The following is an 18,723-nucleotide window of genomic DNA, read 5'->3' on the forward strand; positions in this document are numbered from 1 at the left end:
TTCATCGACTGGGTATCGCGAATTCTAATTACAGCAAGTTACTTATTTAAGAGGTACCTAACCTAATCGAAATTGAATTTTTTGGGTAAGGTATTGGATACCTGAATGGATACAGGGTACTAATTACTTACGATGCACTGCTCTCCTGAACCTTTCTTATTCTTCATATGACTATTGTTCAATAAGTTTCTAGGAACCACCTACGAAGTTAATAGCTTTATAATTATCGTCGTATAGGTACATAAATATGATAACAGTTGGTATAGCGTAGACCCGGCGAACAGCGAGAGATCCATCGCAAAGTGCACTAATACTTGGGGACGTCGTATTATTAACCCCTTAAAAATCCTCGTTGGGCATTTCTCGCTTGCTCGGTGCTATAGGCATCGATCTTAACGGCTACGAGCACGCACTCGATCGCGCTCTTCCCGTTCCTCGAGCCCTGTATCCGAAGCCTCCACTGTCCCGTGCGGACTATCCACTCATCCGCTGCATGACTTGATAAGTCTAATCGCCTCCTCTTCCTGGCAGGTCCGTAAAATCCGCCGATACTAGAAAGGGGCGAGTCCTGTTCGCCCCCCTGGCCCATTGACGATGATGTCGACATGGCGGTGGCTATTTCGTCGCTGTCTGGAAAGTTGTATGTTCTACCGTCGAGGATTACATGCGCCTCAGGTTCGAATACTACTCGAACGAGATCCTCGCTCAAGGGGGTATTTCCCGGTGTCGCTGGCTGGCTACTAGCCCCGCCTGACGCCATTAATAGTCCCAGGGGTTGGGTTGTTGGTGGGAGGTTAAGTTTTGTCGCGATTACTTCGAAGAGCCTTGCTACGCGGACTTTGATCTGACCGAAGAATTCTGCTCTCATAATGTTTAGATGCAACTTTGTATTCTCGCCACCGATTTCGAGGATAAGTTCATGCTGCTTATCATCTTCGTAGGGCCGCATGTAATTAACCCATCCCGAGATGGATTCGCCGGTACCACTTGGTGTGACAACATCGCTAGCGATAGATATACCCGATTTTAGGAGATCTTCGAGTCTAAGAGTAATTTCGTGTCGCCGCCGAGCTAGATTATAGCTTATATGATGCGGGATCAGCTTCTGTTCCAACCCCTTAAAGTTGAAGTAACGACAATCGCGGAGCAATGAGGCGCGATGTTCCTCATCCCGTATATGTACGGGGTATCCGCGCAATAGGTGTAGTAGCTCATAAAAGATATCCGCTGACTTGTTTGGCACGCAAGGCGGCATAATAGAAGGCGGGCGGATGAGATTCTCCTTATCTAGCCCGGGAAATAGCTCATCGCGTGATGAAAAGAAAACGCCAAAGCCCAAAGAAAAGAAATTAGGCGAGTTTCCAGGACCGCTAAAAATGTCGCGCGGAATTTGGAATTCGCGATGTCCTATAGAAATGAAGATGGACTCTTCATAGAGCTGAGACATCAGCTTAGGTAAGGTATAGAACTGAGCGTCGGCGAAAAGGCGCACGAAGTGCGTTCCATCACGCGGGGTGACATGATAACCTTGTAAATGAAGGGATATGTCCTTAAAGGTAACAGGATCCCGGTCTATGTAAAGTGTACGTATTGCCGTTGATATATCTTCACCGGCCTCTTCAGCTCTTGCGAGTTGGCACTGAAAATACCGAGAGAAATAAGAAGGAGCTGGATGGTCAGGTCAGCAAAGCGTCCATAGAAGCAAGACCTCTTTTCTTCTTCTTTTTTTTTCTGGTATAATAGCCAGGTTGGAAATCCGCTCTCCCAACGGAGTAGCTGCAGGTGTTAAGAGTAAGGCTGACATTATGCGCCTAAATAAAAGGAAGGGCTGAGGGTAAGGGGTGAAGGGTAAGGTAAGGGCTGCTTTCTCACGCACCATCAGAAGAGAGGGAGGCCCCGGAAAGCTTGAAGAGTTCAGTTCCTATCTGGATAGGGAAAACGCGTTCATGTGGAAGAATTCTTGGGATTTTAGATATTAATTCGGGATCAGATGGTGGAAGAAATATGTCGCGACCCTTATTGGTCTCATTAGAATGATTAGACGTGTTCATGGTGAGAGTTGCGATATATGATGATGCTGAACACGAGAGGCATGGCCGCCGTTAACGTTGCTGCTGTTATGGATGCTTATTGGCGCTGTTGTTGGTAAATTCATCTTAGTAGGAATGAGTAGGTATAGATAGTCGCCGACATTGTAATTTGAATACGATCCGTCGATATATCTATGAATAGTGTGAATAGTATGAATAGGCGAATTGGAAACCAGGGATGATTAAACTTTATGACGGTCAGGTAAGCACGCGACAACCGAGGTGAGGGTATTTAAATGAGGGTATTGAAAAAAGCAGCAATATTGCAGTTAACAGTTAGCGAAGTTGCACTTAAGAGGGATTTGCAATCATTTTGAAATCAAGCTTTGGGATTGGGGCGGGGAGGGGGGGACGTTTAGGGGGGTGCCTGGGGTGCTTGGGGTGCTTAGTTGCATCCAACCGCCCCGTGCCTGCATATGATGCGGTGCGGTAAAAAGACCTATTGAAAGTTCCAATCCTTTTTTTTTATTTTTTTTTATGTCCCAGTGATGTCGTGGCTGTTCTTGTCGGGCAACCCGGAGTAAGCTACCGTCGGATAGATGCTAAACTAAAAGGGGAAATATTGTATATTTCAATATTTCTATTATTTCTTTCTTTGGTATGGTATTGTAGGGTGGTTACATAAGCTGTAGGTATTACGGGCTTTTGGTGGGAGGAGCTCACAGGTACCTGGGTAGAAAAGCTTCCACCTTAATACATAGTACAACATCAAATTACCCACCACCTGCATCTTCAATATCTTGGTTTATTGGTTTCTTGGTATACATATCTTAAGTATCTAAGTAGGTACCAAGTGTGTACCTAGGTATTATTCTTCGCGCTCGCAAGCAATTACCAAGGTTTAGTCATTTCTTTCTCAAACATTTATTATGTTCTACTATATTATGTACTTGGTAGGTCATGTATCATCTCATGCTACCTCACCCATCCCTGAGCTGAGAGACGGGAACTCAGGGGACCTTTACCTATCCAGTCGGCCAGCAGCTTTTTGATATTTGGCAAATGCATGATGTCCTAGGTATCAGCCTGGGAGTTCTCAACGGGTGTGCCCGTCACCATCGCTGCTAGTTTTCTTATCCAAAACCTGCCCACCCGATCAAGTATATTCTCCCGTTCCGGTGGCTGTGGCAATCGTGGTTCCTGCTTCTTGTCGAAAAGAGCTCGGACGCTGCCAGCCGGGTGAGGGACCGACATGTCTATACAGGCACCGTTTTCGCGGAAGTTCAATACCATAGAATGGACCCTCCACGCTGCATCTCTCGGTGATCCCTCCGTTCCCATATCTTGCCAAGCCCGGATCTCGACCTGCCGTCCCATTACCCTCACCGCGAAGTCCGTAGGACATCTCGGGCACGAGCCACATATTTCCATGGACTCGTGTCGGCGCTCCTGTACTGCTCCGATCGCTATGTCAAGAGCATCCTCGAGTTCGGGATGACGTGCACGCGTGTAGTACAAGGTTTCGCCAGAACGAAACTGCATGTGTGGACATATAGCCAGGTCACCCAGAGTCCCACGTGACATAGCTATGGTTGGGTCTGTATACCTGTAAGTCCAGGTAGATAGAAGTAGATACCTGGACCGGCCGTCGAGGCCAAGGGCGACCTTGGGCCTGGCCGAGTAGCTGACCTTGAGGAAATGAGAAAATTTCGAATTTCGCATCGACCAGAATGCCTCCATATAGGGAGGGAAATACGAAACATGGTGCGGTTTTAGTAGTGCACCGAGGTAGGTTTTATATCTGGGGTCGTACATGCGCATATACTTGAGCGTGAGCTGGACGTGCCGATGCTCGAGGGCGATAAAGCGACAATCGATTCGAGTCTTCCCATTGTAGACGAGCTCCCTCCAGCGGCTCAACTCCAAGGGACAGGTGGAATTTGTAGTTCTGCTCGGTAGGTCCCATTCATCAATAGTATGTAGCCTGGCACACCCCCCGCAGAACCAGTAGTCCGGCAGATCTTTTGATAGAAGGCTAAGGTAGTTGATGTGCTCCCGGCGACCCCAGCGAGCTTGGTTTTTGCGGAGGACACTAGAGGAGTTGCTTAATATAGTGTGTGCCGAATGACACTTGTGCGAGAATAGCAGTAAGCCGAAATATTTGAGGAAGCCTGAGAGGAAGCCTGAGAGGAAGCCTGATATATGGACGACCATCTCTACTGGGAGTTCCAGGATCATACATTTAGTATCTTTTATCTGCTTTTCTCGTCTTGAGGAATTGCTTCGCATTCTCCCTAGTATGAGATTGAGAAGGGAAGCCATCATTGTTGATTGAATACAATAATGCCGACCGAGAAGGTCACCTAGCCTAGCCAAACGGATTGATGTATCATACAATTATCTGGGGACCTTGAGCATATTTATATGGCAAGATCGCGAGGCTCGAGCGTAGAGCGTGACGCCGGACACTTTTGCGTCGAACCTAATGCCAAATTCTAATCCTTCCGTTTCAGCACCAGATTGATAATTAAATTGGTATACACTGGGACAGCCTTCGGGTGGGTATTCTTATATGTAGAGTACATGAATGATCGTCAGGTATCTGACGTAGTACGATATTCATACTTTAGCTAGGCAAGGCTTACACACCACCATAAGGGGTAAAATTTAAGCGTTAAGTTAACATGTTTCTGTTCATTGCAGAGGACTGACGAACTCGCGTCATCAATGCTAATGTTATGTAATTCCATATTCAAGACATCGTAATCTTAGTCCGTTGGACTTCCCTCTCTCGAACGCGTCCACCGCCCAACTACCTATGATAAAGTGGGTATAATCTAGGTACGCACGAAAAGACATATATGCTGCATGCCCGGTCGATCATCAAGGACACCCACCCATTGCCGTGACTATTACCTGCCAATATGAAAAGAAATGTTGTTCTGGGGAGTAGTGGAGAAAAGGAGAAATGTGACAGCGGCCACTCCATTGCAAGGCAGACTGAGAAGAGCTCAATGCGTAGGTAGAATAGGACGGCAAGGACAAGCCCACGCTACACATATCCAAAAGTAGCATTAACACATCGGGCTCTGTTAGCAAGTTGAAAAGAAAGAAAAGGCCAATCTTGAGTGTTGAGAGTTCATAGAGCGTCGTGTATCACGCACTGGAATCCTACTTCCGAGGCGTAGCTATACTACTTGTTAGTCCCCGCATCCGAAAACTCAAAGAAAATCGATCACGAACCATTCACCAGTTGCCTCTGCTTGTTTAGCCAGCTTCGAGGAACCTCTTGCCGCCGTTGTAGCACGACGTGGGTGCTCTGTAGTCTGCTTGTGAGGTCGTACCATGCAGTAGATATCATCGCATTTTCACGTTGCAAGTTCTTGATAATCTGGTCGGTTCGTGCCTGCAATTTTTGTTAGGGGTTGGCAGAACAGGTATTCCATCGCAATAAAACGGAGACCATGGACCACGATCCGTCTTGGTACATTTACATGTACATGTACATGAAAAATAACAATACATGATACTAAAACAAGAAACATATTTAACTATTCTAAAACTATAAACCAGGTGAAGACCCGTATGGTCTATGCAGTCGACCGGTCCACCGACATATGAAATATGAACGCGGAAAATACAACGTACCTTTTGGACACCGGCTTCCGATCCAGCACGGACGGCTTTCAGTGTCCGTTCTAACTCGCGGTTCTTAACGTCCGACTGCTCGTACTGCTGCAAATCAAACGTGTTTAGTCAGTCCATGTGCTCGAGGCGCTCTTATCATGATAGCGACTCAAAAGATGCGGGTGTCCCCTCATCTAAACCTGCCACTTGGCTTTGGCTCGTCTCGTGTGCGGCGATAAGCGTGCGCCAGTACAGGGGTCAATGTAAAGTTTGCGCGCTGCTGTGAACCACGTCCCTTAAAACTTGATGTAATATATCTATGTCTAGAAATATCATCATCACGAAGAATCCCTACCGGGGCTGATATTGGGCGGCCGGCCCGACGAGACGCCGGACCGTCATGTCTCGCTTGAGAATCGCTTTCTAGGTTTTCTTTCTTCTGCCCAAACCAGGAGCTCACAACATTCCAGACGGACTGGTGCTTGACGGTAATTCTGGTGACATTTGCGTCATCGTCACCATCGTCGTCGCTATCGCCATCATCGTCGCCATCGCCAACAGCAGGACGAGCGGGAGATAAAGTAGAAACAGATGAACTCACCTGCTGTAACTGCTTGTACCGTGCACGGAGCTTCTCCATCTTCTCTGATTGCTTGGCGCTATCAGTGTTGACAGATAACCCATCTGCGGCCCTCTGCATCTCGCGATTAGCTGCCTCGGCTTCACGCCGCAGTTGGTCTTTCTCGATATAGGCTGTCAAGAGTTGCGACCGCTGGTTTTCGAACTCTTCTCTTAGCGATTTGTGCTTGTTTCTTTCCACCTCGAGCTCGGCACGGAGGGAAATAGCAAGCATGCCGTCGGTTCTCTTAAGTTCCGCGAGTGCTTCTTGGCTAGATTTCTCGACAGCGTTAACTTGTTTCGCATAGTCAGCATTGTCCGAATGGATCATGAATTCCCTAAAGATGATCTTACAATCACCCTGTAGCTCCAGGAGGGCCCGCTCTTTGTCGGCAAGCTTCTGGTTCGTTGACTCTAGCTGTCTCTCGAGCTGTTTGGAACGGTTCTGTTCGGCGAGGACCTGCGTCCGTAGGTTTGAATACGCTTCGTCTCTGAAGTAGTTTGACATCAGCCACGTCGTGTTCGATGAAAGGTTATAACAAGCTTGAAGAGCCTGAACTAACCCATCTTTACTCATGTTCTGGATAAGCGCATCCAGTTGGTGTTGACCAACGGTATACTTCTCGAAAATGTCGTTATACTTGTCCTGCAGGGCTTGACGAGAAGTACGAAGATCTTCCATCTCCTGTATGAGTTGACCCTTTTCCGTTTCCGTACCAATACTACTCCTTAGGACAGCATTCTCCGCTTGGAGACGCTGGATTTCAATGTTTCTCATCGACACAGCATTACCAGATTCGTTCAGTTCGTCTTCAAGGGTGGTCGGACGGTGGCTCGAGGGAGTGCTCGGGGCAGCGGTGGGGTCGAACATCATTACCTTCTCCTGCAGATCTTTGACGATAGCTTCGTCTGTCTGGCTCCGAGCCTGCAAGCCCTCTATGCGCCCCCTCAGCTCGTTAATTTCGGACGTGTACATAATCTTCTGGTCTCCGAAACTAGCAACTTCTTCCTCATACTTCTGGAATTGCTCGGCATACTTTTCTGCCTCTTTCTTGTAGACATTTATCTTTAGCGTAGCGATTTCAAGCTGCTCTAGGAGTTTAGCAGTGTCAACCCTCTCGTTATGAAGTGTTTTGAGCTCCGCCTCTACCGACTTCATTGACTCTAATTTCTTCCTTAGATTATCAGCCATGTTAGCTTTTTTAGAAAGATCCTCGTTTTTAGAGCGGAGTTCTTGGTTCTCGTCGGCTAATGCCTCAGCTTTCTGCGCCATTTGCTCTAGGCGAGCCCTCTCCTTCAAAAGCCTATCCCTCTCTTCGACGAGAAAGTTCCTCTCATTCTCCAGATTTGCAATAATCGACTCATTTTCCTTTAGCTGGCGCTGAATATGGTGTTTGTTGAAGTTGCTGACTTCCGAATCGATTTGTCTACGCAGGTGCTCGTTTTCTTCTTGGAGTTTCGAATGCTTGTCTAGGAGCTCGTCATAGTTGTCTTGAAGACGGTCCAAGCGTACCTTTAGTAGACTCGCTTGCCTGTTCGCTTCTTGCACGTCTTCTTGTAATTTCTGGTGTTGATTGAGCAGGGCGGCCTCTTGCGCAAGATCATCGAGATTCGTATCCATATCATCTGCTGCGTCCTCAAGCTCGTCGAGTTTATTCTTGCTCTCGCTGATAATCCGGAAAATACCCTGCTGCACCCTTTCGTCCAACTGCGTCACCAACGTAATATATCGACTGTTGTCATCCTCACGTAGGCAAGCAGCGCATACAAAAAGCACTAAAATCTGAAGACAGTTAGTGTTGGCAGGGCTCTCGAGCGGCGAATTAGGACCGGAAGAACTACGACTAAAAGACGACCGTGATTGAGAAGAAGGCTGTAATATGGGGCTATTCACCTCGAACATATCTATCTTGGTAGGTTCCCAAGCCAGCGCCTGGAAATCGACTTGGTCGATGAGGGGTTCGATCTTAGGGGCATATCGTCGCGCGATGTCTTTGAGGCCCAAGTGGATGATATGAAGATAACGTTTCCGGCCCTGGGTCATATCGCTATCGGTGGGTGTGGCAGCGAGGCTTTGTTGGAATCTCGAAGGGTTGTACTCGTCATCTAGGATTTCAAGCAGCGCGGAAAAAACAGAACCATCGAAAAGATCATCGGCTTTCTTGACTTTCAGGTCTTGATTCTGCCCAGGATACAGTTTTTCGAGCATCGAATTAGCCTATTAAAAGGAACTGCGTTAGCACTCGGTGATAACCTAAGACGTGAAAGCAGGAGTGCAGAGAATTAAGAAGATATAGAAGACTAGTACATACCCATTCTAGTAAAGCCACCTGTGTGGCCTGCAAGGAGAGGGAGGCGATCATGTTGGCGGATAGTTGTTACTTCGGGATATATGGATTTACTTTTTTTCGTATATTATTAGGATTAGTAGTAGCCGTGAATCGCGATCGGTTCTAAAGGGCCAGAACGGTAGCTAGCTGCGCAAGGTCAATGGTTGAACGGCGCTTGAAGAGATATGTGCCAGATAGACATGCAATCGTACATCAACATCTGTGGGATGAAATGGATAGAGTGAGCACTTAGACAAGTACTTGATTACTTGATCTGGGTATATCAAACACTTGGGGTGCTGAGAGCGTATGGGGCATATGGGAATGAATCGTACTCGAAGGTGAAGGCGTATGGCAGAAAGTCGGATCTGATATGGGAGGCGGCGTCACAAAAGACGAAGATAATTCATTGTAATTCTTCTATACAATGGCTCAACTAAAGAAAAAGCGCAACGCTCCTCAACGCACTCGCTATTGTCATTGTTAGCCAGCCAGGCTGTGAAGGAATTGTGACTTGATTTCAAAGACGGAATTGAGTTGTTCGGAAGTTGTTCGTTAACGGTTACACATTTGGAACTCGACGAGGAACGGGTCACAATAGGTAAGGTACATAAGATACATACTACTATGCAAGTTACCTAAGGTCAAAGGATAGGTACCTTATTATTATGCATATACTATGTAATAAAATCACTACATAAGCGGTATTATTATTGAATAACTAGTCGTCAGGCTACGACGGTACGGCCCCTTGTAGACCCTCAATATCGATTAAAGCGCACTCGAAAGAGGAGACAACACCCTATGGCTGCTGTGCCTACAGGGATTCTGCATAGGCTAGCATACCTAGAACTGCTCATGTGCATGCTTAATGATACACTTTCGCATCCAAGCTAGAGCTGTTTCGTCCACGTCTTATGCACGTCAGGTACGAAGGCTGTAAATTTTATGAAGGGAACAACACCCCACCAAAGTCCAAATATCAACTCTTTTGTTCGATAACTTGAATCTATGTTAATAAGCTTAGTTAGTTTTAACTAGAGAAGAAAGGTTACTTAACAATGGCAATATATCTCTAATAATCTCATAACTCCTACGAAAGACTTCTTCTCTCTTTATTAGTTTCCAACAATGGGGATAGGTTATAGAATACGTACAGAGTCTGGGGATTAAGCATTCTAACCACCCTGCCACCCTGCCACCTAATTTCTATACCTGCAAATTTTCGGCTTGATTCATACCGCAAGAAACAGCGATGACATCCCGACCTGCAAAGAAAACTACGGAATCTGTGAATGATCATCCCGTCTATTCTCTCTTCGAAGGAGTTAATATAGGTCACTCGGACTGATGTCAACGCCCGGACTCCCAGATGGACAACACAGCGTCACATTTCACCATTACCATTTGTTTCAAGATGTAATCTGGCCCCCACAAGTCACCGGCGATGCAACACGATCAGCCAGACTGTCAAAGCTTAACACGGATAATCAATGAGGAACAACGTACCTCGCAAGTACTTAACGGGCTTGTCTTCCCGAAATATCGATACTATCTATACGCGACATCTGCGCGGTAGGTAGGTAGGTAATGGACAACTTTACGGCCCGCAAAATGCTTACACGCCTTGACACCCGCGGCCCACACGTGGGATTGACATGCAGTGACATCAGATATCGATATAAGAATCTTAAGGGGAGACTTCCGCATGTTAATCTACCAAAGAGACAATCGACTAGTTTACAGTTTACAAGATCTCAAGATGGTGTCTATCTCGCATGCATTCAAATCGGACGAGTGCAGAGTCATATGGACAGAGGGGTCTAACATCTCCCGTGACGAGAAACGCATAGGCGATAGGTAGCCAAGAGAAGAGCATTCGACAAGACAACTATTTGAAATCCGACTGCGTATAAATCCAGCGGAGTCGGCCGAATGGGGGTAAGTAGCGTTGGGCCTCTAGAAAACACACCCGACTTCAAGTGACGACGGGCATACCTCTCATTCGTTCAATAGAACATCCACTCGTACGAATTACCATCTTAATGCTATGTAGACGCTGGACGGGGCCCACTCATGTAAGGAATTCTGAATGGGGGGAACAGAAAAATACCTGTTAATTTGACATCAGGTGAGTATACGCGAATATAACCTAAAAACTAGAACAGCCCACAACTTCGGTGCCTCCTTGCGAGACCCAATAGATGCCTCACATCGCGAAGGTGTATGATCTTGCTTTTCACTTCTCATCTGCCCACATACATAGTAAGTTCGAGATGGCGGCAGACAGTCCTGCCCGACAGGGATGCGGAGTCCAATGCGGTGAGATTCCATCGTGAACTCCACAATCCTCTGCGGCTAACGTGGCAGCTGCGTAGAATCGGGGTTGCTGGAACACTGAGAACTTGCATATAGCCAACAAGCCACCTTTCTAAAAAACCGTATATCGCCACCTGAACTTTTTCCGAGGCGACGGCATTCCAGACGTTGTCCTACTACCCTCCCGACTTAACACACAGAATGTATTGAAGACAGCTAGGACTACTCCAATATACCTTGCATATTCGGCGTCCTCGGTCGTGGCGAGTAGCGTATGAACAACACCAACCCGCATATTCCAAATGAATAAATCATACAAGCGCAAGCCACCCATCACATGGACTGATTCTTGTCCGGTCGGACTCGGAGATAACTAGAGACCATAAAGATCTTAACGCAAGACACAGTGAAAGTGTTGATATTTCCTACGAATACGATAGTCGCCATAAAGAATTCAACTTCCTCCGAAATACAGAAAACGCCGAAAGCATGTTGTCTAATTTGATCCACCCCATACGTTCACTTTTTTGTTGTCGTCTGTCCTTCAATAACGCCTGTTCCGTCTGCCTACCTGCGGGCTCCGTACCTAGTGCGGAGGAGGGGTATCTTGCAAGTTGTCCGGTACCTTAGTCGTGGCTATCGTTATGTATGCGATCAAGCGCCGCGTGCTTTAATTCTCGCCGGAAATTTGGACCACCTGGTCCTCCTCAATAACGGCGTTATACTCGGCACTCCAGGCCGACACCGTCTCGAGGATCTTCTGTGGCGCCTTGGCTGCGAAGCCCCTATGTTAAAGATCGCCCGGTTAGCCTATCTATTCGCTATTACAAAAATATACCTGAGGTATGTTCTCGCCCATGACGTAATGCAAAGTCGGAAAAAAAGAGAGTATGGATAGAAGATGATGTATAGATTGAAAGTGATACGCACTTGATAAGTTGGTACTCGTGGGTAATCACGCCACCCGCCTTTCGAATATCATCCTTCGCGCGGTTGACGATGTCGTCGGTAGTGCCGCTCGGGAAACTGACGATAACGGATTTCTCAATGTCGACGGCTGAGACACCAGCAGCAACAGCAAGTGCTGCAGCGATCGTAGTGAAGAAACGCATGTTTATTTGGATTAAAGGGTAGGGTAGGTTAAGTACTTTGGGTTTTGTCGGTAATGTGGCTTGCAGATGATGGAAATGGCCAATAGTAGGTGAGTTGGATGATGCAACAAACGAAGAGCTGTCAAACCAAGGCCGGTCCAAAAAAAAAAAGAAGTGCTGAGCCTAGAGTATTTGTAAAAGCTTGGTTTTCGTGTGAATAAGGATGATACAGGTTCAAGTTTGAATTGGATTAACTAGAGTGAAAGGTTAAATGTAAGTGATGGTGGAACTTGGCGGTTTGGACGTGCGTATCGATCTTATGAAAGGGCCTTCCGCCTGGGGTTAGGGGGGGCCGAGCTGGAGAAGAAAGACCTACTATTAGAGCTGGAAGTAGCAGCCTGGGGGACACCCGTTTGAAACCGCTGGCCTAGAGTGGGCCCACCTAACTCTTCGTAACTCTTCGCTCTAGTAGGGGACTTCCCGGATAGGCAGGTCAAGGGGGCTTGTTCGACGTTATTCGACGTAATGGACCAATCAGAACAAAGCGAAACACTGCACCATTAATGCAGTGCCACACGACAAGAACGTCGTAGCCACCCTCAAAGGCAGTTCGGAAATTCAAATCAGGCATAAGTTAAAAGTTACACTTGTTTACACAAATCCACAAGCATCACGCAATTTAAGAATGAGTCAAGTCAAGTCAGTCTTTGAGGCTTCGAAGTCTCAGAAGTCTCAAGAAAAGAACCCCATTGTCGTTTAACACGAATGACAAAAAAATGATTGATCGTCCATGCGATCGATGTGACGTCCAAGAGCGTACTTGATATAACCATCCTATCCCACCAAATGTCTTGCTTCATGGAATTCGATAGCGAAGTCGACGATATCGTACTCCAAAGCAGTCTCGATTAGATTATCGTCGTTTCGGTTTCGAGGGCTCTAGATGCCCGTTAGCGAAGTCGCAGCCTGAGATGTTTCTGTATGATGATACCTCCAATCGCACCTAGATAAGACAACGTCAAACGAAAAAGAATTGCCACCCGTACGTGAGACTGTCTAGGCTCTTTCTTCATTCTACTCAGCCGTTTCTAGTCTTACCGGTGCCAAGGTCAGGTTTGGTGTAAGACTTGAACGGTAATCTTGCTCACCATGCCGAGAAGGACGTTGGACATATAATACCAGCTCCAAGACATAAGCCAGGTAATGATATGGGAGCCCCACAGCATCCTGAATATTTACCTACCCAAGATAGCCATCTAAGATTGAACGTGCGTTCGGAGAGCGATCAAGCAATTAAGGATTGCCGACTTTGTCTTGGCAACGTTAAAAATGACAAAATAAAGGGACATGCTCAAGGTTAGAAAACTATCATGTTTCGAATAAATTTTTAAGCTTCCGTTCCATCAAGCTTCAAACTTTGTCAACACAGTGACTCCAGATAAGCTCACATTTTCGGACGTCTCCACCGCATAACTACCGGTAATTTCACCTCATTTAAGTAAGAGCCGTCTTTGCGTGTTTACGAAAGCTTCAAACTTATTAAATCGGAATTACAAAACCATTTTCATATACTTATCCAAGACCTTTCAATATCTTAGCATTATCCAGGAAGAGATTAGCTATGCCATAATATGTTAAGCACCTATCTATCAGACGGCTCGGATCTAATAACATCGGTAATAGGTAGGTAGTTAATTACCTATGATGCTAATATCTTTCCATTGTATAGGTACTAATTCGGGGTTATATACCTCGAGACGTTATGATTCGCTATTGACAACAAGGAGTATAAAGTGTTAGTCAGTGGTAATGTCGGTAATTCCTTATAAATGGACAAGCAATAGCAATACATTCACTATATTGCATCTGAAGTTCCTACAAATTTTTGGGTATACCAGATCCGAATATGGTTTCTTTTCCGCTCGAAATGGTGACATTGGTTGGGGATTTAATTACGACTCAAGCACTAGAGTTTAAAGCACTCTGAAGACTTTACAATAAGACGCCAAAAGGGGGCATAAGTACCTACCAGATAGGTAGCAATAAATCGTAATAGGAATACGCCATAAAGCACAGGATACAGCGGATTATATTTATTATTTTATGTATCTTTTAAAGTCGCCTATGATAATGTACCAAATTCAAGATTTCGACAAGACTATTCCGACTCTTGCTACTAGAAAGGGAGAAAAAGTCGTGAAACTATAAAATATTGCCTAGGAAAATTTGAAGCGTATACCTGTCGAAATTTATGTCACAAGGAATTCCAACAGACCGCTCGGCAATGCGAGTTCTCGGAAAAATGAAAGCGATCTCAAACAGGACTTTGCTCCTATTCTTGCTTTCGTGGCGGCCGCCAATAGACCTTCCTTTACAACCATCTAGAAGCTGGTTGCATTACGTGTCCATCTATCAAGGTAGGCCATATCTATGGATTGCCATGGAACGAATATATGTGAGTATATGCTAAGTGATGACGAGGCTTCTTCGAGATTTGGAGCAATTGACCCATGAGATGCCATACCTTGAGGGAACAAATTGTGTTTTGCTGTCTTATCCTCCTAAACTATAATAGTTGTCGAGTCATAGGTAACTTCGGGGAAACTGCCCCATGTAAAGCCCTAGCTCCTTGGATGGTACATACGCCGAACTGGTGCAAGAATACGAAGTGATGCCGGGCGACATTGCTCTAGGATGGGTTGTCGACCAAGACGTAGTGACTATCACTACGAGCAACAGCGAAGAGCGAATTCAAGGACACTTGGAGAGGTTACCTACCTTTTTCAAGCTATCCGAACAAGAGATCAAACGCATTGCCGAGATTGGCAAACAGAAACACTACGAATAGCCTGTCGAGTATTTCATGAGACAGATATATTCTGCCTAGGTTCGCCTGTGCCGGGAGAAAAGGGGGGCTAGGTATTGGTCCTAACTCTGCCCATCTTACTTTCATAAGAATGACTCATGTTATAATCGTACGGATGGCCAAAGCCATAATTAAACCCATCAAGTATACCTAGCTAGAACATATAAACCTGCAGTGCCATTGCCTATTTACCTACCTACCTAACCTAGGTAATTATTAAAATCTAGATAGGTACCTATGCATGAAGGACAAGACTCCGTTTCCGTAAAGCATCTCGAGGTGAATTAATCCGCATAAGTTTAGCAACATCCGTATTTCCGGCCGAGAGCACTATAAGGTGTCATACTCCGGCTATTTGGTATCAACATTTGGGGACAGAGACTAAGCGGAAACCGTCTAGATGTCAGTAGAAAGCCTGGGACCTGCGGAGTCTAAACCAGACCCTGCATGGGCCATGGATCTAGTGTAGGCGAACTTCGTGCATTGGACTTTGTTAATGTGGCTTGATTCCACGCCTTTTCCTGATCTGGATCATGGCACCAGACCCTCGGTAAACATCGCCATTGTCGTACACACCTTAGGTACTTAGTATAGCATTGCCACTTTAGCCGACGTCCACGTTAAAACTACAACAGGGGTAACCTAGGGGAGAAAGAAAAGGAGAGCAAGCCATAGTATTTAATAAATATTCTCTAGATTATTATGAACCGTGGAGGAAAGGACGATTCTCGCCTCATCCCCGAAAGGCTTCCTATTGTGTTACTTGCTACCCTTCCAGGTTGTTAAAGCGGCGATATGGTGACACGGACTCATGAGGGGCGTTGGCTAGATAAGAACAGTTTAGCTACTACCCCGCGAGGATTTGAAGACATTCCTACAATCCACATTACATTGTCGTTTGTTATCCATACGCAATGACATCTAGGTAATCTGGACCCGTTGCTTATGATATGCCACGAGGTAGGCTTGCTAGAATATCAGAATATAACAATGCCTAACTATCCATAGAAAACAAAATCATACGAGTTTTGTTAAAAATCCTAGTTGACTGATAAGAATGGCGCAAAGCCAAATGACCTAATTCAATCACACCATCTGCAAGTAGAATTTCACCATGCAAGATCATGATCTTAAGCCTTATTGAGCCTCACCAAACTTACGACAATCCCATATTTAAGCATCGTTTTATATCACAAAATACCCGGAAGCAATGTGTACGCCAGTGCTACCTACCTACCGTGTCATCAGCATCATCCGTCCGCCATGGGTGCTACCACGAAGGAGGCTCAACCTATCACCAAGAGTCGACCCGTTCCCAGGACGGTAGCTGAGAAGTACGCGGACGTCACCCTGCGCTTGATCGAAGACCATGGGGACGAGTTCGGGCCCCTGACTCCCGAAAAGGAGACGGCATTGAGGCGGAAGCTGTATCGCCATATCATGGTTCTGATATCCGCTATCAACATCATCTTATTCGTCAGTCGTTTGCCCCTACATACCTAGGTATATATCTAAGGCAATACTTAGTACTAGGAGGCTGACTTTCTCGGTTGCTTCTAGATCGACAAGTCTACGCTGGGATACGCGGCTATCTTAGGACTCTTTGAAGAGACTGGGATCACGAAAGACCAATATAACAACCTGAACACGTTCTTCTACGTCGGTAGGTAACCCATCCTGCAAGGAATGTCTTACCAACACTGTTTGCTAACATAATGTTCGCAGGGTATCTTGCCGCACAATGGCCTGGGCACTACCTTCTACAAAAGCTTCCGTTCGGTAGATTCGTCGCCTCGATCATAGGTCTCTGGGCCGTCGTGATTTTCCTCCACTGCGTGGCGACCAAGTACGCCGGGCTCGTTGTGCTGCGCCTCGTCCTCGGCGCCGTCGAGGCGGTCATCGTCCCGGCCATGGAGATCACCATCGGCATGTTCTTCAACCGCGAGGAGCAAGCTTTCCTGCAGCCGATATTCTGGATCACCTGCCTGGGCGCCCCCATCGTGACCGGGTTCATATCCTACGGCCTGCTGTGGAGCAGGAGCAGCGTGCTTCCCTGGAAGCTGTTCATGATCACCACCGGCGGCTTGACCCTCCTGCTCGCCGTCTGGGCCTGGTTCTGCTACCCGAACAACCCCGCCGAAGCCCGGTTCCTCACCCTGGAAGAGAAGGTCCAGGTTATACAGCGGGTACACGGGTCCAGCCAGAGCTCTATCGAGCAGAAGCAGTTTAAGAAGTCTCAGCTCGTAGAGACTTTGAAGGATCCCGTCTCGTGGCTTTTTACGCTCCAGGCGTTCACGTTGATGTACTCGAACAATCTCACGTACGGCCAGCAGAACCTCCTGACCACATCCCTGGGCGTCTCCAGCCTCGGATCTACCTTGGTGGCGGTAGCAGGAGGCGCGTTTGGGGTAGTCCTCTGCGTCGTGGCCGCCGTGGCGCTCAAATGGTATCCGCGGAACCTCGCGATCCACAGCGTGGTGTGGTGCGTCCCCGCGGTGGCGGGCGGGATCGGGATGGTAGCGATCCCGTGGGAGCGGAAGCTGGCGCTGCTAGCGTGCCTGCTGCTCGCGGGGCACACGTACGGGATCACGTACATCATCGCGCTGGGGTGGACGACGTCGTCGGCGGCGGGGTACACGAAGAAGCTGACGCGGAACGTGATGTTCATGATCGGGTACAGCGCCGGCAACCTGGTGTCGCCGCAGATCTGGGTGCCGGCCGCGGCGCCGCGGTACTACGGCGCGTGGATCTCCATGATCGCCCTCAGCTGGGTCGGCACGCCGGCGATCCTGGTCGCCATCCACTTCATCCTCGCGCGCAGGAACCGGGAGCGCGAGGCCCTGATCGCGGAGATGAGCGAGGAGGAGAGGGAGGCCGGCCGCGTCGAGCAGTACGACGAGCACGGGCGCGTCGTCACGAGGAAGGTGGATATCGCGATGTTGGATCTGACGGATCTGGAGAACAAATTCTTCATTTACCCGCTGTAGTTTGCTTGTAAATTGCCTGATTAGGTGCTTACTACTAGTCCACACTAGAGAAAGGAGTCTATTTTATGGAGTTAACGAAGATGAGCGGCATTGCTGATATACCTGCCTAGGAGGTATCTAGCTTTAGAATAGGAGTCGACGAGTTTGTTTGAAGGAATTGGCATGACTTGGGTATACCTGGAATACAGGCCAGTCCCTGACCTTCCTTGGTTACATATGATAAACTTCTCATATGCACATAGCTGCTAGAATATCTGCAAAATGAAATGGTATAAGCTATCTCCAGGATGCAAAGCAAAAAGTCTCTATACGAATTTATCGCAGGCCAAAGCATGATAAACAACGAAGATGATTAGAGATACCCCTGATATGCGCAGAACTTGTCACAAAAATGGGAGAAATAAAAACTCAAAAATGATGGAATAATTAAATCATTGACGAGATTTGGTTCAAATGTTTTCATTTCATTTTTTTTTTGTTTGTCGGGTGCTTGAGTCAAGCAAGGCTGATCAGCTATAAGGGGTGATACAGGTGTGAACATTCACCGTGGAATCGACAAACATCTTTTCCACCGTCCTTCAGAAAAAAGCTCCATGGCGCAGCGGAAGCGCGCCGGGCTCATAACCCGGAGGTCCTCCGATCGAAACGGAGTGGAGCTAGGATTTTATTTTTTTTTGGTCTTTCTTCTCATTTTTATTTTGGTTTTACTTTTTTTCGTGTTAAAGATTTTCGTTCGTTGTACTAATAAACAAGTTCGGAATACCTACAACATTGACCCTTGTCTAGGACGAATTTTAGTCAGCCCAATCGGAATAGTCTACGAGACTGATTCAAACGAATGACGACGTTTTATTT

General features: G+C 46.9%; 5 protein-coding genes and 1 non-coding gene across 6 annotated transcripts; 2 read left to right on the plus strand and 4 right to left on the minus strand.

Annotated features, from left to right (window-relative positions):
• Window positions 1-85: 85 nt before the first annotated feature.
• F4812DRAFT_414325 (uncharacterized protein) lies at window positions 86-2,381 on the minus strand. Its single transcript, XM_047932874.1, has 2 exons — window positions 1,877-2,381; window positions 86-1,668 (listed from the first exon to the last, which is right to left on the minus strand). The coding sequence occupies exons 1-2, from the start codon at window positions 2,049-2,051 to the stop codon at window positions 332-334; spliced, it is 1,512 nt and encodes a 503-aa protein (XP_047793817.1). The 5' UTR covers window positions 2,052-2,381; the 3' UTR covers window positions 86-331.
• A 208-nt stretch (window positions 2,382-2,589) lies between these two features.
• Window positions 2,590-4,512, minus strand: F4812DRAFT_467551 (uncharacterized protein). Its single transcript, XM_047938673.1, has one exon. It carries the CDS (start codon window positions 4,353-4,355, stop codon window positions 3,105-3,107), a length of 1,251 nt encoding a protein of 416 aa, XP_047793818.1. The 5' UTR covers window positions 4,356-4,512; the 3' UTR covers window positions 2,590-3,104.
• A 302-nt stretch (window positions 4,513-4,814) lies between these two features.
• Window positions 4,815-6,429, minus strand: F4812DRAFT_181244 (uncharacterized protein). The gene is made up of 5 exons (XM_047930030.1): window positions 6,259-6,429; window positions 5,679-5,765; window positions 5,274-5,436; window positions 5,195-5,218; window positions 4,815-5,082 (listed from the first exon to the last, which is right to left on the minus strand). Exons 1-4 carry the CDS (start codon window positions 6,355-6,357, stop codon window positions 5,202-5,204), a joined length of 366 nt encoding a protein of 121 aa, XP_047793819.1. The 5' UTR covers window positions 6,358-6,429; the 3' UTR covers window positions 4,815-5,082; window positions 5,195-5,201.
• Window positions 6,430-11,426: 4,997 nt separating this feature from the next.
• On the minus strand, window positions 11,427-12,643 carry F4812DRAFT_181319 (uncharacterized protein). Its single transcript, XM_047930031.1, has 2 exons — window positions 11,855-12,643; window positions 11,427-11,709 (listed from the first exon to the last, which is right to left on the minus strand). The coding sequence occupies exons 1-2, from the start codon at window positions 12,034-12,036 to the stop codon at window positions 11,595-11,597; spliced, it is 297 nt and encodes a 98-aa protein (XP_047793820.1). The 5' UTR covers window positions 12,037-12,643; the 3' UTR covers window positions 11,427-11,594.
• A 2,891-nt stretch (window positions 12,644-15,534) lies between these two features.
• On the plus strand, window positions 15,535-18,162 carry F4812DRAFT_414344 (putative allantoate permease of the major facilitator superfamily). The gene is made up of 4 exons (XM_047932875.1): window positions 15,535-15,841; window positions 15,890-16,357; window positions 16,442-16,544; window positions 16,607-18,162. The coding sequence occupies exons 2-4, from the start codon at window positions 16,145-16,147 to the stop codon at window positions 17,866-17,868; spliced, it is 1,578 nt and encodes a 525-aa protein (XP_047793821.1). The 5' UTR covers window positions 15,535-15,841; window positions 15,890-16,144; the 3' UTR covers window positions 17,869-18,162.
• Window positions 18,163-18,455: 293 nt separating this feature from the next.
• F4812DRAFT_t25 lies at window positions 18,456-18,527 on the plus strand. Its single transcript has one exon. It is a non-coding gene; the product is annotated as a tRNA-Met (tRNA).
• The last annotated feature ends 196 nt before the right edge of the window (window positions 18,528-18,723 follow it).

Source organism: Daldinia caldariorum (assembly GCF_022478825.1).
Source record: "Daldinia caldariorum strain CBS 122874 unplaced genomic scaffold F4812scaffold_2, whole genome shotgun sequence".
Taxonomy (NCBI): domain Eukaryota; kingdom Fungi; phylum Ascomycota; class Sordariomycetes; order Xylariales; family Hypoxylaceae; genus Daldinia; species Daldinia caldariorum.

Coding starts and splice junctions, on each gene's coding strand:
- F4812DRAFT_467551 (XM_047938673.1), bottom strand. CDS start 4,355: ATGATGGCTTCCCTTCTCAATCTCATACTAGGGAGAATGCGAAGCAAT.
- F4812DRAFT_414325 (XM_047932874.1), bottom strand. CDS start 2,051: ATGAACACGTCTAATCATTCTAATGAGACCAATAAGGGTCGCGACATA. Junction 1,669..1,876: donor GGCCTCCCTCTCTTCTGATG/GTGCGTGAGAAA, acceptor CTGACCATCCAG/CTCCTTCTTATTTCTCTCGG.
- F4812DRAFT_181319 (XM_047930031.1), bottom strand. CDS start 12,036: ATGCGTTTCTTCACTACGATCGCTGCAGCACTTGCTGTTGCTGCTGGT. Junction 11,710..11,854: donor CACGAGTACCAACTTATCAA/GTGCGTATCACT, acceptor TCTTTAACATAG/GGGCTTCGCAGCCAAGGCGC.
- F4812DRAFT_181244 (XM_047930030.1), bottom strand. CDS start 6,357: ATGCAGAGGGCCGCAGATGGGTTATCTGTCAACACTGATAGCGCCAAG. Junction 5,766..6,258: donor GGTACAAGCAGTTACAGCAG/GTGAGTTCATCT, acceptor TTTGATTTGCAG/CAGTACGAGCAGTCGGACGT. Junction 5,437..5,678: donor CGGAAGCCGGTGTCCAAAAG/GTACGTTGTATT, acceptor CAAAAATTGCAG/GCACGAACCGACCAGATTAT.
- F4812DRAFT_414344 (XM_047932875.1), top strand. CDS start 16,145: ATGGGTGCTACCACGAAGGAGGCTCAACCTATCACCAAGAGTCGACCC. Junction 16,358..16,441: donor CTATCAACATCATCTTATTC/GTCAGTCGTTTG, acceptor GGTTGCTTCTAG/ATCGACAAGTCTACGCTGGG. Junction 16,545..16,606: donor GAACACGTTCTTCTACGTCG/GTAGGTAACCCA, acceptor TAATGTTCGCAG/GGTATCTTGCCGCACAATGG.